Genomic DNA, 14,174 nt, shown 5'->3' with positions numbered 1-14,174 from the left:
TATAATTGAATTTTCTTTCCGCTGGCTGTTATTTTTGTTCTTTGTAATAATTCTTGATGTTCTGTAATATTGTATTTGTATTTGTTGATTCATTGGTTAATAATAATAAAAAAAGACATGACGAATGTAATATTGAATGAAACATATTTACAGAAATAATGTGAACAGTGAGGTATAAATTTTAGCACAAAAAGTCTCCACAATAAAATATAAAATTAATTGCACACAATCCCAAGCCTCTGCATCTTTCCAAAATGTGAAGATTTTAACTATTCATAAATTATTTTCTTCTATCTATCTATCTATCTATCTATCTATCTATCTATCTATCTATCTATCTATCTATCTATCTATCTATCTATCTATCTATCTATCTATCTGTATGACTACTGTTATACAGATAATCAATTATATAATGTAAAAGAATATAATGATGAAATACTGGCTGTTTTTAAACATCTGTGACAAATGCATAACAAATGTGCTCCCTCACTAACACCTGAATTTGCATTTTTTACAGCAAAAAAAAAGTGCGTGGGGCGTGGGGATTTGAACTTGTCATGATAAAATATTAATTAAATCAAAATATAACTTCATTATAGGCTATATTTATATGCCAATGTTCGACAATGATGATGCAGAATAAATGAAAACATCGACATATGAGCTGCGCGAACACGCTGCTCGCTTGGTCACGTGACGTCACACGCAGTGGGCGGGGCGTCGTTGGGAATCAGGAACAATCTGCAGCAGCCTATGATTGTCTCTGCTAAAGCTCCTGACTGTGTTCAGCGATCCTGAGCATAGTGCATTCCTCTTCTTATATCTTTCCAGCTAAAAGTAATGCCAGCATGGGTTGTAAGATGAACGCCGCGGTGAGTATCTGGAGAAGACTGTCTCTGTTTGTTTTGGTGAGCTCCCTCTGCTCGTGCCCGTGCAGAGCTGAAGACAGTGCGATGGAGAACATCGTGACAGAGAAGAAAGCTGAAGAAAGCCACAGACAAGACAGTGCCGACCTGCTGGTCTTCATCCTGCTCCTCACCCTGACGATCTTGACCATATGGTTGTTCAAACACCGCCGCTTCAGGTTTCTGCACGAGACGGGGCTGGCGATGATATATGGTGAGAAAGAATAGGCGTGATCAGAGATCATTTGCCTCTTTGATCGCACACATGAACTGTGTATTCAGCTGCACGCTCACCGCGGTGAAGTCTACAGGTGCATGGGATCTGTTAATGAAAGTACGCCATGCATGAACATGACTGTTTAAAGGGCAGGGTGGGAGTTTAGCACTGGAGAACAGGGCCTGTCCTGCAGGAGTTCATCTGCCTCACTGCTGCTCCTGAACATGCCGGGCTCTTTCAAAACACAGATACAAGAGTTTGAAAGCTTTGCTGTTGTTGTCATCTCTCTATTAGGGCCTTAAGTTAAGGAATCCCTTTTTTAGTGGTAACAGGATTTATACTGAGTTTTCTTAACCTGAAGAGTTACTTGCAATCAATTACAACTGGAAATATTCTTGCCTATGAGCATATCTCAGTTAGGTTATTCAGGAGCTCAGGTACACAAGTGTTATTGTACTATTTTTTTTAAATATGTATATTGTTTATATATTATATTATAGTTTTTATTTATATTTTAGTTAGCTTTTGTTTTAGTTAAATGTATTTATTTATTAATCATTTATTTATTGCTTATGTTTTTTTGTAACTTTGTTATTTGATTTTTATAATTTTTCTAGTTTTTTCCTTTAATTTTAGTTTTTGGCTTGATTTTATTTTTGCTTGAGATTTAGTTTTATTTCAGGGTTTTTATTAATTTTCAGTTAGTAATTCTAGTGCACACATTTAAACTTATTTCAGCTCTGTTTCTAATTTTCCTTTAAAGTTTTTTTTAATCTATTTTTATTTTATTTTATGCTATTGCAGCTTTATTTCAGTTAACAAAAATGTTTAAAAGTTTATTATTATAAGCTAATAAAAGTAGCCATAGTACATAAACAGATGTGCTTCAAAAATCTTTTGAGAGTTGAATAGCTTCAGCTTTTGTGATGACTAGAGTTTGAACATTTTAATGTGGAATTGTAAAAAAAAAAAAATAACTTAAATAGTAATACATTTAAAATGTACCAAATCATTTTATTAAAATGGTACTACAATGGCATCTTTCTGTCTCTCATCAGGGTTGCTTGTGGGTGTTGTCCTGCGTTATGCTATTCATGTTCCCAGTGACATGAACAATGTTACACTGAGCTGTAATGTCAATGCCAGTCCAGCCACACTGCTGGTGAATGTCAGTGGTAAGTTCTATGAGTACACACTGAAAGGAGAGATCAGTGCCAATGATGTCGATGACATTCAGGACAACGAGATGCTCCGCAAGGTAAAATATCACATCACAACAAACATACAGCAGCCATTTGACCGACAACACATATTCAGATGAATTTGAATCGAAAGCTGGACTTAAACCACAAATGTTATGGGGAACTCAGAATTTATTTGAATATGACTCATAGATAAATAGCCAGTCTGTTTTGCTGAACTCAGTCGTGTTCGCTAGGTGTTTCAAACAAATTCCTGGTTTAACTTTGTACCAATAATTTAAATTCAACACACACACTCACACATACTAATTCAGTGCCTGACAAACTGTCATTCTCTGTTAGAACATGCCCCTCACATGACACATGCATGAAACTGTTTCTATCTTAGTCAAAATGTTGCGTCATTTCAGAAAAGATGTTTTGTCAAGCTGAATTTAGACTTGATAGGCCCAAATAGTCTCCAGTCAACAAACCGATGAGAGGAAATAGCTTACATTTTTAATGTGCTTTCTTAGAAATCCATTTTGAAAGAAACTAATACTTTTATTCAGCAAGGACACATTCAACTGATCAAAAGTGATTATAAAGATATAATATGTAATGATACAAAATACAAATAGTTTTTTTTAAACTTTCTATTTGTCATTGAATATGTAGAAATGTATCACGGTGTCCACAGAAATATTAAGCCGCACAACTGTTTTCAGCACTGATAATAAATGTTTCATGAGCAGCAAATCTGCATATTAGAATGATTTCTGAAGGATCATGTGACACTGAAGACTGGAGTAATGATGCTGAAATTCAGCTTTGCATCACAGGAATACATTACATATTTAAAGTAGTTAAAATGGAAAATTATTTTAAATGTTACTGTTTTACTGTATTTATCAAATAAATGCAGCCTTAGTGGGCATATAAGAGATTTCTTTCTAAACATCAACAAATCTTACTTACCCCAAACTTTTGAACGGTAGTGCAATATTTAAAACCTTTTCTTATTTGATCAAAGGTGAATGAAATGCCAATATCTGAATCATTCTAATTCTGTTTCAGGTGACCTTTGACCCAGAGGTCTTCTTCAATATTCTCTTGCCTCCTATCATATTTCATGCTGGATATAGTTTAAAACAAGTAAGAGCTGTTTTTTAATCATTAATACAGACCAGATGTTGTGTGCACAAGATAATGTACTGCTCAGTGTAGATAAATCATTTCAGTGCTTCTGTCTGTGTTTTTCAGAGACATTTCTTCAGGAACTTGGGCTCCATTCTTGCCTACGCGTTTGTGGGAACCGTGGTGTCTTGTTTCATCATTGGGTCAGTGTATACAATGTCTTTTGTCAGTGCTTTTTCAAATGGTTGCTCCAGTGATGAGGGTGAGAACCAGTGTACAGAGGCGTGCTCTTTATTTTCCAGGTTGTTTATGTACGGCTGTGTGATGCTGATGAAGCAAATTGGCCATCTGGGTGGCGATTTCTTCTTCACTGATTGCCTTTTCTTTGGTGCCATTGTCTCAGCCACTGACCCAGGTACTACAGTCAGAGTCTCTGTAACCGTGCCTAAATGCAATCCTCAGATGTTTTAATGTGTATTAATCAGGCATTCATTTGGAAAATTAGGTATGTGGTCTTGTCTTTTTAGTTTTTTGCAAGAGGAGTGTGTTATGGAATTTCTAAACTTAGCCTAGATTTTTTTTTTAGCAGAATTCATCTGCACTTTCTGAAGTCTAGTGCTATGTTTGTTTTAGGAAATGATTATAATTAAGTTATATATCAAAGCAATTTGTTGTCTGGAAGTAACCCGTTTCAAAGCTCATTCCTCATTGGTTCCCTGTACGGGAATAAATCTGAAAATTGAGGGTACCAGCGCAAATTACTGTAAAAATGTGTTCCTATATTAATGGATTTTATTCTTGCATGAAATGGAATTGTGACATTCCAAATATTCTTTATGCCATTGTTAAATGATGCATAATTACAATTATAATTAAAAAATGCATACTATGAACTATCCTGGTATGTTGTGTCTCGATTATGCCCTGGCAACATTTTAACATATTTTTAAATGCTTAATGTACAATTGAGTTTGAAACTCTCCAAGCTTCCTTTAGAAATTGCATTAGAATAGCACATCCGAAGAAAAGGCAGATCTAACCAAGTGCTAATGCAGGATTGGTCAGTAATGTTTGTAAGGCGGGGCTTAGCCAAAAGTTGATTTGTCATGTGTTTTGTAGTGACAGTTCTGGCCATCTTCAATGAGCTGCAGGTGGATGCTGACCTATACGCCCTGCTGTTTGGAGAAAGTGTTCTGAATGATGCCGTCGCTGTCGTACTGTCCTCGTAAGTCCTCTACTGCTCATGATTATACACTGCCATATTTACAAACACAATGCAGAATGAATAATTAACACTTTTCATTTAACATCCGATTCTTTCTCTGCTGGACCTTTAATCTGCTCCAGCATGCTGCTTTATTACGGGAGGCAAAGTGGGGCGGGGCATCACAGCCCTAGAGGCGTGGCTTATACAGAGGGCGGGAACCAGACACTGAAAACGCCCCTCAATGGGTGTGCTGCACATGTAGCTTTGAGCCTGCCGAGTGGATTTTTAGTGTGTGCATTGACTGGTAAATGACCCACAGTTATGCTTCACACCAGCACCTGTAAGGAAGCTAAAGAAGGAAGCTAAAAAGGGAAGAAGAATCCCTTTCTAGTTTAATTTGAACTACCTGTAGGGGACTTCTGCAGTTCATTAGCTTCACAGTTCTAGAAGGTGTGGATGGGGCAGAGCTGTGGGTATTTGCTGATTGGATGATAGCCATTTGCTTCATAGTTTGAAGTGATGCTGTGGTCCTCTAGAAAGTTTTCTCTTGTTCCTGCCTGTTCTAAATACTAAAAATGTCATTTATTAATTTGAGCTTCTCATTTGGAAATCAGTTACATTTTAAAAAGCAATTATCCTGAGGAATCAAACCTTCCTTTGTCTTTCAGAACTTCTAATGCATGGAAAATATGTATTTAAATTAAGCTGCAAAATATGGGAAAGTTTTTATGAATTAATAATGAAGTTAAAAACTCATTTGAGCACAACAGCAAACCAGCCTTTGTTTTAGAAAACAAAAGAGCTCATTTAACATTTCCAGTCTAAGGATCAGAGATAAGTTGGAAAAACTAAATTACACACAGGGATTGTGCTGACATTATGGACCTCAAGGGAAAACAATAGATTATAGAAAATGTATAATGTGACCTCTTTAAGAAAACAGTGCACAGACTGGGAAATAGTGGAAAATAAATTGAATATCTCTGCAGAGCACACCTTATCTGATATGCGTTTAGATGTTAGAAAAACATTAGCATATTTTCCAGTCCTGCTCATAGTCATAATGTTAATGTTTGTTATGGATTTCCAGAAGCAGATGGAATTGTTGCAGTATTGTAGATAATAAAGAAGCACAGAGAAATCTCCTTCTTTAAAATTCTTAACTCTTTTAGATTTCTGATTATCATACAATGTATGAGTTTGTGTGGATGTATCTGTGTTTTTTTGTCCAGGTCAATTGTAGCATATCAGCCTGAGGGAGACAACACACACACGTTTGAAGCCATGGCCATGCTGAAGTCCTTTGGCATCTTCCTGGGGGTCTTCAGTGGTTCTTTTGCTCTTGGAGTGGCAACTGGAGTCGTAACTGCGTTGATATCCTTTAATGTTTCAATTTTGTATGACACTTATTTTTGTTATAACACATTTGTATGACTGTGGTGACTATTATTATAAATAAATGGGATATGTTTGAATCTCACCTGTGGCATGTATAAATCTCATTCTATTTTTCGATTTGATAGTCACTATTAATGTTAAATAATGCATTTAGAAGTTTCTTCATCCCAAGGATATTTTCGTTGACTCCTTTCCACGTTACGAAGTTCACTAAGCTTAGGGACTTTCCGTTGCTGGAGACGGCACTGTTCTTCCTCATGTCCTGGAGCACATTCCTACTGGCCGAGGCATGTGGATTTACAGGTGAGCTTGAGATAAAACTCCCATTGAGTGTTCTAGAAACTATATATAAACACATCACAAACTCCGACTGTATAAATGAATGCCTGTTTCTACTCTTCTTGCTGTGTTTCTCAGGTGTGGTGGCGGTTCTGTTCTGTGGAATGACACAAGCCCATTACACCTTTAACAATCTGTCTCCTGAATCTCAGGACAGGACAAAACAAGTAAGTGTTATATTCCACTCCCTAGTGTGTATGATGCACACTAACATTTCAATTCTTTGGGGTTGGTAAGATTGTTTAATATTTATGTCTCTTATGCACACCAAGGCTGCATTTATGTGATTACGGTTACAGTAAAACAGTAATATTGTGAAATAATATTACATTTGAAAAGAATGACCTTCTGTTGTAATGTCATGTAATTTTAAAATGTAATTTGGTCTTGTGATGGCAAAGCTGATTTTTTTAGCAGCCAGTCTTCAGTGTCACATGAAGCGATATTTCTTCTTATTATCAAACATTTCTGATACATTTTAAGGATTATTTCATGAATAGGAAAAGTTTATGTGAAATAGAAATCTTTACATTATAAATAATGTTATAAATGTCTTTTGATCAATTTAATGCACCATTCCTAAATAAAAGTATTAATTTCTCCAAAATATTTTTCCAAAATTTGCACTAGCTACTTGATCTAATACGCACTGGGACACTGGTGACACAATTGACATTGCAATATGATTATGATTTTTTTTAACCTTAGTAATCCTTTAACTATAAATACTGCTGAGCAGCTTTGCTGAACTTGTCCAAAGTTAATATTTCTGTTAGGTCTACAGAATAGGAAATATGTTTAATATAAACATCTCACTATGATTTCTTGTCATTGTGCTCTCTTTCAGTTATTTGAGCTTCTGAATTTTCTGGCTGAGAACTTCATATTTTCCTACATGGGCTTGACATTGTTTACCTTCCATAACCATGTCTTCAACCCGATCTTCATAGTGGGTGCATTCGTATCCTAAGACTATGTAAAATGAACAATTGAGCAGAAAGTAAAAAGGTCAAATAGTCAAAATACTCTTAGCAAATGAAAAACGAGTGGAAAATCTGATGGATTACTATTATAAAAAAAAAAAAAAGAATGTGTGTGTTTATGTTGGATGGCAGTACTTTGCTTAATGTCATCAAGGAAGTGGCAGGCTGTTGTTGTTAAATGATATGTCCAGGGAGTTACAGCTCATCGCGTTTCCCAGAAATCAATGGCTCAGAACCACTTTTTCATGAACAGAGCCCTCTGAAGGCCTCAGGAAGGACAAAATGTCACAGTTTTGAAGAGGGTGCTCCAGTAGCTCCATTTTTGCAGTCACGCCTTGACACCTCTCGTCCCAGCTGGCTGTGTTTCTGGGCAGAGCGGCGAACATCTACCCCCTTTCCTTCCTGCTGAACTTGGGCCGTAGAAACAAGATCAGCTCCAACTTCCAGCACATGATGATGTTTGCAGGTTTGTGCACAGAGCTGCAGGCAAGATCCTAACTATGAAGAATAACATGCCAAACCCAAAAGTCCTATTAAGGTTAAATGGGTCAGACTTGAACCCATTGTTTGTTTATTTATTTTTTTTATTTGAGTTTTAAATCCAGTTTGGTGGTTTTTAGTGTGAACAGAAAAAAACTAAATACTCAACCCAAACCAATCCCATATGGGGTTTGAAATCTGATTAATATCAGAATATTTGCAAATGCATTTCAGTCATAATGTTTTGGTGTTCTTGCTCCACTCTTCGCCAGGTCTTCGGGGTGCCATGACTTTTGCCTTGTCAATCAGGGATACAGCCACATATGCACGGCAGATGATGTTCTCCACCACGCTGCTGGTGGTCTTCTTCACCGTTTGGATCTGCGGTGGAGGCACAACTCAGATGCTGTCCTGCCAGAAAATCCGGTCAGTTTAAACCTCACTTTTAGTCTGAATGACCTTCTTGCATCACACAAGCAGATTTATGGGAGTGGTTAACTCATTAAACATGGCTTTTGTTCTTATTTGCATCCTTTTCCATTCCTACCCAGAGGGTATGATGTGTAAATACCATGGCATGAGCCATTTAAAACTCAAAAGGCTGAACTCATTTAACAACTAAAACTCAAATTAGAGAGGATGAAATTGCGACCAACTGTGTTTTTGTTCTGGAAGTGTTTTCATTACATTTGCTGTAATGCTGTTTTGTGTTTGGCAGTGTTGGAGTGGACACGGATCAGGAGACCTCTGTAAGTGTTTTTTGGTCTGCTGCAGACTGAAATACAGTGGCTTATTTAATGCGAGCTGTTTAATGATGGATTTCCTCTGTGTTCGTCTGCAGATCGGTCCCGATGGAGTGGAGAGGAGGAGCACTAAACATGAGAGCGCCTGGTTCTTCAGGATCTGGTACAACTTTGATCACAAGTATCCTTTGCTGTGTATTAGCACTTATTAGTAAAAGCTGCATCAAAAAACAAAGACAGAATCAGATGGGAGTAAAACACCAATCCAGTTCTCCAACTTTACATGTTGTATGCTAGGTAGTGTGCTACAATAGGTATGTTTGCATGCACAATTTCGGATTTCAGATTCTGTTTCAGCTGTGTTTATATGAAACCTAAGTGTTGCAAATGCAATCCCATTTACTTATTTGTTTACATGTGACTTGCATCATGACATCATCACTTGAAATGGTAAATCATGCACTACCTTAACCCTGTTGACTTGAAGTTATCTAAAGCCCATTTTGACACACAGCGGCCCACCGCTCAACGCCACACTTCCAGCTTGCTGTGGCCCTCTGGCGCGCTGCCTCACCAGCCCACAGGCGTATGAGGTTTGTGCTTTACACGCACACAGTGAGCTAATAATTATTCATAGTTCTGGATTTTCCCCTGTTTTAGTTAGATTAGGCAGATAACACTAAAAGGGCTAGTCGTTTATGTCTGATGGCGACTGACAGACTCTGTGTTTATAGGGACGGACCCCTCAAATTCACTCTTAATTGCCATTTAATAGGCTTGAGCAGCTGACTCAAATTACCCCCCTCCTAGAGCTGATTATCCAGCGAGGTGTGAACAGAATGAATGTTGATTGATATAGTCAACAAGAGATGTAAAATCATCTGTTATTGCTGTGTTATTAGGATAATCAGAGCATTTCATCTATTGCAATAATTAGGTTTTGATAGTTAATGCTAAATCGTACCACTTAGCCTGTTGCTTATAAATGGTGCAGATGAGCAAATCTATGTATTGTTAGTATTACATATGAATTTTTAATAGTTAGTATTACTTTACGCTGTTCGTTGTTTTAAAAACCCAATGCTCATGTCTTGAGACACTGTAAGGCATTGTCTGCATTTGTACATAGACCAGCATTTTATATCTTATTTGTTTTTTTATTGCCTCAAAGTCCTCACATTGCTCATAGCAGGTCATAGCACAAGTGTTTTAAAGGGCTTTAGACTTTAGAGCTGCAACTACTGAAGCAAGTTAAAGCACAGAAAGCTAAAAGCTTCTCTTAAGTTCATGCCGTTTGAATTACTTCCATGAAAAATAATAGAGTTAAATCAAATATTTGAGAATAAATTCACTATTCATCCTTGCTAATTAACTATTTCTAAGCCACCTCTAGTAAGTTGTTGTAAATGGCAAGCGATTCTCATTCCAGAGTCCACTCTTTATGAAACATATTTTATTGGACTGTGATGGTTTAAATTCCTAGTGCAGATTTGTTTGTTGCAGGTTTTATTTGGCTAATAAAAGACTTTTGAAAGCATTTTATCAGAGATGTTACATTACATATAAAAGATGATAAAAACAACATGTCATTAAATAACCTTCATATACACTACGGTCCAAAGGTCTGGGGTCAGTAAAATGTTTTTGAAAGAAGTCTCTTATGCTCATCAAGGCTGTATTCATTTGATCCCAAATACATTAAAAATGTATCACTGTAAAATGTTTTTTTTTTTGTATTTGAAGATAGTTTAAAATATAATTATGGCAAAGCTGGATTTTCAGCATTATCACTCCAGTCTTCAGTATCACAAGATCCTTCAGAAATCATTCTCATGTGCTGAATTGCAGCTCAAGGAACATTTCTTATTAATATCAATGTTGAAAACAGTTGTGCTGCTTAATATTTTTAAAGGTTCAAAAGTACTGCATTTATTTGAAATGTGACCGTCTTTTGTAACATTTTTACTATCAGTTTTAATCAATTTAATGCACCCTTGCAAAATAAAAGTATTAATTTCTTTCCAAATGGATAAAAAATAACTGACCTATATCCTGTGTCACACGCTCCTTCAGAAATCATTCAAATATGCTGCTGATTTGTTGCTCAAGAAACATTTATTGGTCCCACTTTATATTAGGTGGCCTAAACTACTATGTACTTACATTTAAATTGATAATTTAATAAAATGCAATTATTGCTTACGTATATGTTTTTGCATTGTACTTATATTTTAAAAATACCTGCATGTAAATAATAATTTCTGTAATTAAATTTACAATTACACTGTTGACCCATCCCTTACACCTTAACCCACCCTTAAAGCTACCCATACCACCAAACCTGTCCCGAACCTTACCCATATGCCACCTCAATAGCAGCAAAAGTGTTTTGCAATACAATATGAATATGATACAATTTTTTTTTTTTATGTAAGTACATAGTAGTTAAGGCCACCTAATATAAAGTGGGACCCATTTATTATTCTTATCAGTGATGAAAATAGCTGCTAAATATATTTGTGGAAACCGTGATGCTTTGTTTTTTTTTTTTTTTTTTTTTTTTCAGGATTTGATGAATGAAAAGTTCAAAGAATAAAATAAATCTTTTGTAACATTATAAGTGCCTTTACTGTCAACATTTAATGTGTTTTTGATGAATTCAAGCATTAATCTTGAATAATTCCAAGTAATAATAAGTAATAGGTTTATTTTTTGCTAAATGACTACTCGCATACTCAAAAAGTCAAACAATGAAATCACCACTGTGTGTTTTCTCTCAGAACGAGGAGCAGCTGAAAGACAGCGACTCGGACCTGATCCTGAACGACGGTGACATCACGCTGTCGTACGGTGACGTCACTGTGAGCACAGATGCTGCGGGTGCTCACACGAGCGGGACGCCCGTCGGAGGAGTGGCCGTGAACTCTGACGAGGCTCTGGACCGAGAGCTGGCGTTCGGTGATCACGAGCTGGTGATCCGAGGCACCCGATTGGTCCTTCCCATGGATGATTCAGAGCCCCCGCTGCCTCTGGACTCCCACCGGCACCGGCACAAGAACGAAACCATGAGTTGAACAGGGCGAGTCTCTTCTCTCTATCATGTCTCATCCAGAGCGATCTCTCTCAGCGCCTCTCCTGTCTCTGAAGTGGCTGGTTTGATGTCTCTACCTCATTTGTCACTCTTTCTTTTATGTCATCATAGAAATGTAAATAATTTGTTCACTTAACATCCACAGTCAGACCACTTAGCATCTGACATCACGGATCGGAAGCATGCTCTGGTTTCTCTGAGGTTATCATGACAACAGAATAAGCATATTTTATTGTCTATATAGCGTAAAATTGCCGTGACCTGGCCTGCATGCTTATTTGTGTCCTCTCTTGACGTGCAAGCGCTTGTTTAGGAGATGTGAAGAGTCCGTGGCACATTCCTGTGGGTCTGATGCTTTTTACTGCCTTCTCTCTTCAGAGGCGAGCTGATTGGTGGCTCTGCGTTACAATCAAGTGCCTGTGGAATGTAGTTTCCCCCCTTAGAGCAAAATGACACTCTTTGCCATCCACTAGAGGGAGGCCTTGTATTTTGATATGGTTTTGTTCGTCTGAGCTGTGCAGGCGGACGCCATGCAGAGATGTGTTTGGATCTTATATTGTGACCTTTGACTGTGAATCTCTGAAGGTTTTTACGCCTTGTTTTTTTGTGTTTTTGTTCTGCCCAGTCATACAGTGCATACATTTCTTTTTTGTTGTTGTAACATTTTTCTAAAAGAACTCAGAAAAGATATTCATTTTCTGCTTTTTGTCCATGTAGTTCAATCATTTATGAAATAAGTGTCATGTTTACGAATGTCTAAAATAACATGTTTTTACCACTGGGATTACAAACCCCCCAAAATAAAGTAAAAATTGCCCATGCTTTTTGTAGTAGGGCCATCTAGGATGATGCATTGAGCAGAAAAGAAAAAGAAAGAAATTAGCTATTTTATTCCTAATTTTTGCATGACGTTATGTGGAGAAGCATAACCCTCCTCGTTCTCTCCCAAAGTCCTTTTTGTGTGTTAGCGCTTTCTAACAAATTGAAAACTCTTTATCTAGATCAGTGTAGAGAGTTGTGATTTTTACATTGGTTGGGATGAGAGTAATTCTGTAGCTCTTCAGATTTTAGACTCATTTTAAAAGGGCTGAATGAATAAAAGAAATGTTAACATTCACGCCCAGGGAGAAAAAAAAGAAACATTTTTATTGTTGTATTTTTGGTTTTAGGCTGGACAGGCATCTGGTTGGATTTGTATGCAGTTATGAACAGTGAATTCTGTATTAATGATATTAGAGTAAGATCTTTACATTTAGGACCTGCATCCCAATTTGCACACTTCGCAACCATAATAGAATAGAATATATATATTCGCAACCATAATAGAATAGAATATATATATATATATATATATATATATATATATATATATATATATATATATTAATATATATTTCATCATTCATTATTCATTCATGCATTTGTGTCATTCATTCATTCATTCATTCTTCATTCATTCATTCATTCATTCATTCATTCATTCATTCATTCATTCATTCATTCATTCATTCATTCATTCATTCATTCATTCCAAATTCTGCAAGTTGTTTCATGACAACTTCATGACATCCAGATACTGTCTACAGTCAGTGTCCTTTCCCATCATCAGTAAAGTGTACATATTTTAAGTGTACACTAGAAGTTTGTGAATTAGTTATTCTTAATTTTAAGATGAAGTGAGAGCCATGATAATGAAGGAACATTAGTAGAAGGAGCAAACAGATCTTTTGTAGAATCCAGTCCATGTGTTTGTAGTTTCTCTCTTTCTTTCTATCTGTTTGTGGACTGTATAGAAACTGCTGTTGTGTGGATGTTTTCTGGCCAGGGTGGCATCATTAACTGCGGAGCAGGAAGTGTTGATAAGACTCCACCCTGACAGCAATGTCTGTGTGCTGGAAAATTGCACACACTGTGGAACGAGGGGATGACGGCTGGTCATCACAGTGGCATCGGAGGCCTTCAACACAGATATGTCCTGCTGTGCAGGATCATGTGAGAGGAGGCCACAGTATTGTAATGCACAGAAACACTGTGTGTGTTTGTGTGTGTTTGAGTTAATTGAGGATTTTTAGCTTTTTTTTTATTTTTTTTGCCTTTTTTATTTGCTTTTAAAAAAAGTACCCAAAAAATACCTACTGTTCATTGTCAGAGCATTATGAGATGAGCGAATGAAATTCAGACAAACTGCAAAATTCTTTTTTTTTGAGGTGTCAAGAGGAAAAAGTATTTAATGTCTGCATCAGAATTTCTTCAATGTTTGTAGTATTGGAGAATGAGTCTTGTTCCTTTCAGACAGCAAATTAACTTATGAGTATGTGAATCTATGAGATTGAGGGGTCACTGAAAGGTACAAATAAACTAGAAGTTTCTCTACATTGTAAAGATATTGTTATAGTAAAAAAAAAAAAAAAAAAATCCTATTTATTCAGGGTGTGTGATTACTTTGAATAAAACTTTCTTCTTTTTTTAACACTCGTATAATCTATGTGC

General features: G+C 36.5%; 1 protein-coding gene across 2 annotated transcripts; it reads left to right on the top strand.

Moving 5' to 3' along the window:
* Nucleotides 1-687: 687 nt before the first annotated feature.
* slc9a6a (solute carrier family 9 member A6a) lies at nucleotides 688-13,029 on the top strand. Of its 2 annotated transcripts, none has more exons than XM_042738490.1 (16): nucleotides 688-1,122; nucleotides 2,184-2,383; nucleotides 3,384-3,461; nucleotides 3,570-3,646; nucleotides 3,746-3,858; nucleotides 4,563-4,668; nucleotides 5,883-6,024; nucleotides 6,246-6,351; nucleotides 6,466-6,554; nucleotides 7,235-7,348; nucleotides 7,725-7,836; nucleotides 8,123-8,276; nucleotides 8,569-8,599; nucleotides 8,692-8,774; nucleotides 9,081-9,186; nucleotides 11,374-13,029. In XM_042738490.1, exons 1-16 carry the CDS (start codon nucleotides 852-854, stop codon nucleotides 11,665-11,667), a joined length of 2,076 nt encoding a protein of 691 aa, XP_042594424.1. In that variant the 5' UTR covers nucleotides 688-851; the 3' UTR covers nucleotides 11,668-13,029. The 2 variants fall into 2 exon arrangements, with proteins under 2 accessions (XP_042594424.1, XP_042594425.1); XM_042738491.1 differs by lacking the exon at nucleotides 688-1,122 and adding an exon at nucleotides 1,129-1,562.
* The last annotated feature ends 1,145 nt before the right edge of the window (nucleotides 13,030-14,174 follow it).

This window comes from Cyprinus carpio, chromosome B14 (genome assembly GCF_018340385.1).
Source record: "Cyprinus carpio isolate SPL01 chromosome B14, ASM1834038v1, whole genome shotgun sequence".
Classification (NCBI taxonomy): Eukaryota; Metazoa; Chordata; class Actinopteri; order Cypriniformes; family Cyprinidae; genus Cyprinus; species Cyprinus carpio.
The sequence above is the reverse complement of the archived record's forward strand: the minus strand, read 5'-3'. Positions and strand labels throughout refer to the sequence as shown.